Below are 1641 nucleotides of genomic sequence, written 5' to 3'. Positions count from 1 at the left end.
TCTTATGCATGTAAAAATTTAGAATTAATTATTAAATCATTCTCTGATTTGCAAGCTCAGGAACAACATCAATAAACATTTTCTACTATAATTTCCAAATGTCTTGTTCCTAGATATAAGGGGAGCAGACTGGGGCTGGGGCTAGCCATACACTGTCTGATCTGCTCATCCTTTGCACAGCTTCACAAGTTAATCAGGCAGAGGTGACCAAAGAAGCAAGATGTTGCCACCAGTTCTCATCATTTCAATGTGTATTGTAGCTATTGAAGTTGTTGTTGGATTTATGGGAAATGGATTTATTACAGCTGTTCACAGCATTAACTGGATCAAAAGCAAAAAAATCTCTGCTGCTGCTATGATTCTGATCTTCCTGGGCACATCAAGATTTATCTTGCAGGTGACTGTAATGATGTACATTCACAGTCTCTATTTTACAGATGTGTTTAAGTTGGCTTCTGTGTACAAAGCTTTTGGTGCTGTATGGATGTTTGTAAACCATGCCAGTTTGTGGTTTAGTACCTGGCTCTATGTCCTCTACTGTGCTAAAATAATCAATGTCACCCAATGGCTGTTGCTGCAAATCAAGCTCAGAATAACTGGGATGATTCCACGGCTGCTTCTAGGATCACTGGTGGTCTCTTCTGTGACTTCTCTTCCTTTCTTATGGACTACACCCAGCACGTACCTCTGCAGCTCAACCGGGAAATGTAGAGAGAATAGCACAGTACACATCAGTGACTGGGATAGTTCTCATCTGTACATTCTTCTTTACTTTGCCGGTTGCTTTTTTCCTCTGGTACTATCTGTGGTAACCTCAGCCCTATTAATTACTTCTCTGTGCAAACACACCAAGAAGATGCAATGCTATGTAGATAGTTTCAGGGATCCTTTGATAGATGTTCACCTAACTGTCATTAAGTCCATTATTTCTTTCCTGATCCTTTATCTTTCCAGTTTTGTAGCTCAAATTCTTTTGACGCTGTCAACTTCTCAAAGTCAAGATGCTGTGAAGGTTGCAGTATCTTTAGTAGTAGCTGGAGCATATCCTTCAATACACTCTGTTATCCTGATCATAGTCAATTCAAAGCTGAAACTGGCATTCCGGATGCTTTGCCAGCATTTTAAGTGTCATTTGGAAAGTGTGACTCCCTAAGCCTTATATTGCAGTTTAAGATTAAAACTCTCAAGTTAAACATCTGGAGGAAAGATTTTATGCATTTATTGTTTCAACATCTTAGTTCTTTATCAAATATCTTTCAGGGATTTCTGTGATTAAATCTCCTTAACATTCCACAACTTTTGAAATAATACGCGTTTTTACCTTTTCCTTTTTATTTTTTACTATACCACTCTTTCTCACAATCTGATTTAATAATGAGGAAGAACAAGAATGCAGTGAAAGGAAACAATACGCTTAAATGCCAAATCAAGTACAAGATGTGTTGTGATTTCATATTCACTCTTTAAGACTGCTGAATTTATGATACATTTGAATGAAAGAAAATGGGACTAAAACCAAGACAAAAGTTACAGAACTCACAAATATCAGTTCTCATCTAAAGAATCTTTCACCCGAGAAGCTTAAAATTGGCTGAAACACAGGCTGCACAAGACTTAACAGAATATGCTTCTAAGCATGCA

At 37.5% G+C, this 1641-nt stretch overlaps 1 protein-coding gene across 1 annotated transcript; it reads left to right on the top strand.

The window, feature by feature from the left end:
* Positions 1 to 220: 220 nt before the first annotated feature.
* On the top strand, positions 221 to 1153 carry LOC118173757 (taste receptor type 2 member 40-like). Its single transcript, XM_035338640.1, has one exon. The coding sequence runs from the start codon at positions 221 to 223 to the stop codon at positions 1151 to 1153; it is 933 nt and encodes a 310-aa protein (XP_035194531.1).
* Positions 1154 to 1641: the final 488 nt, after the last annotated feature.

This window comes from Oxyura jamaicensis, chromosome 1, assembly GCF_011077185.1.
Source record: "Oxyura jamaicensis isolate SHBP4307 breed ruddy duck chromosome 1, BPBGC_Ojam_1.0, whole genome shotgun sequence".
In the NCBI taxonomy this organism is placed as follows: Eukaryota; Metazoa; Chordata; class Aves; order Anseriformes; family Anatidae; genus Oxyura; species Oxyura jamaicensis.
Note: the sequence above shows the minus strand (reverse complement) of the source record. Positions and strands in the feature narration are given on the sequence as shown.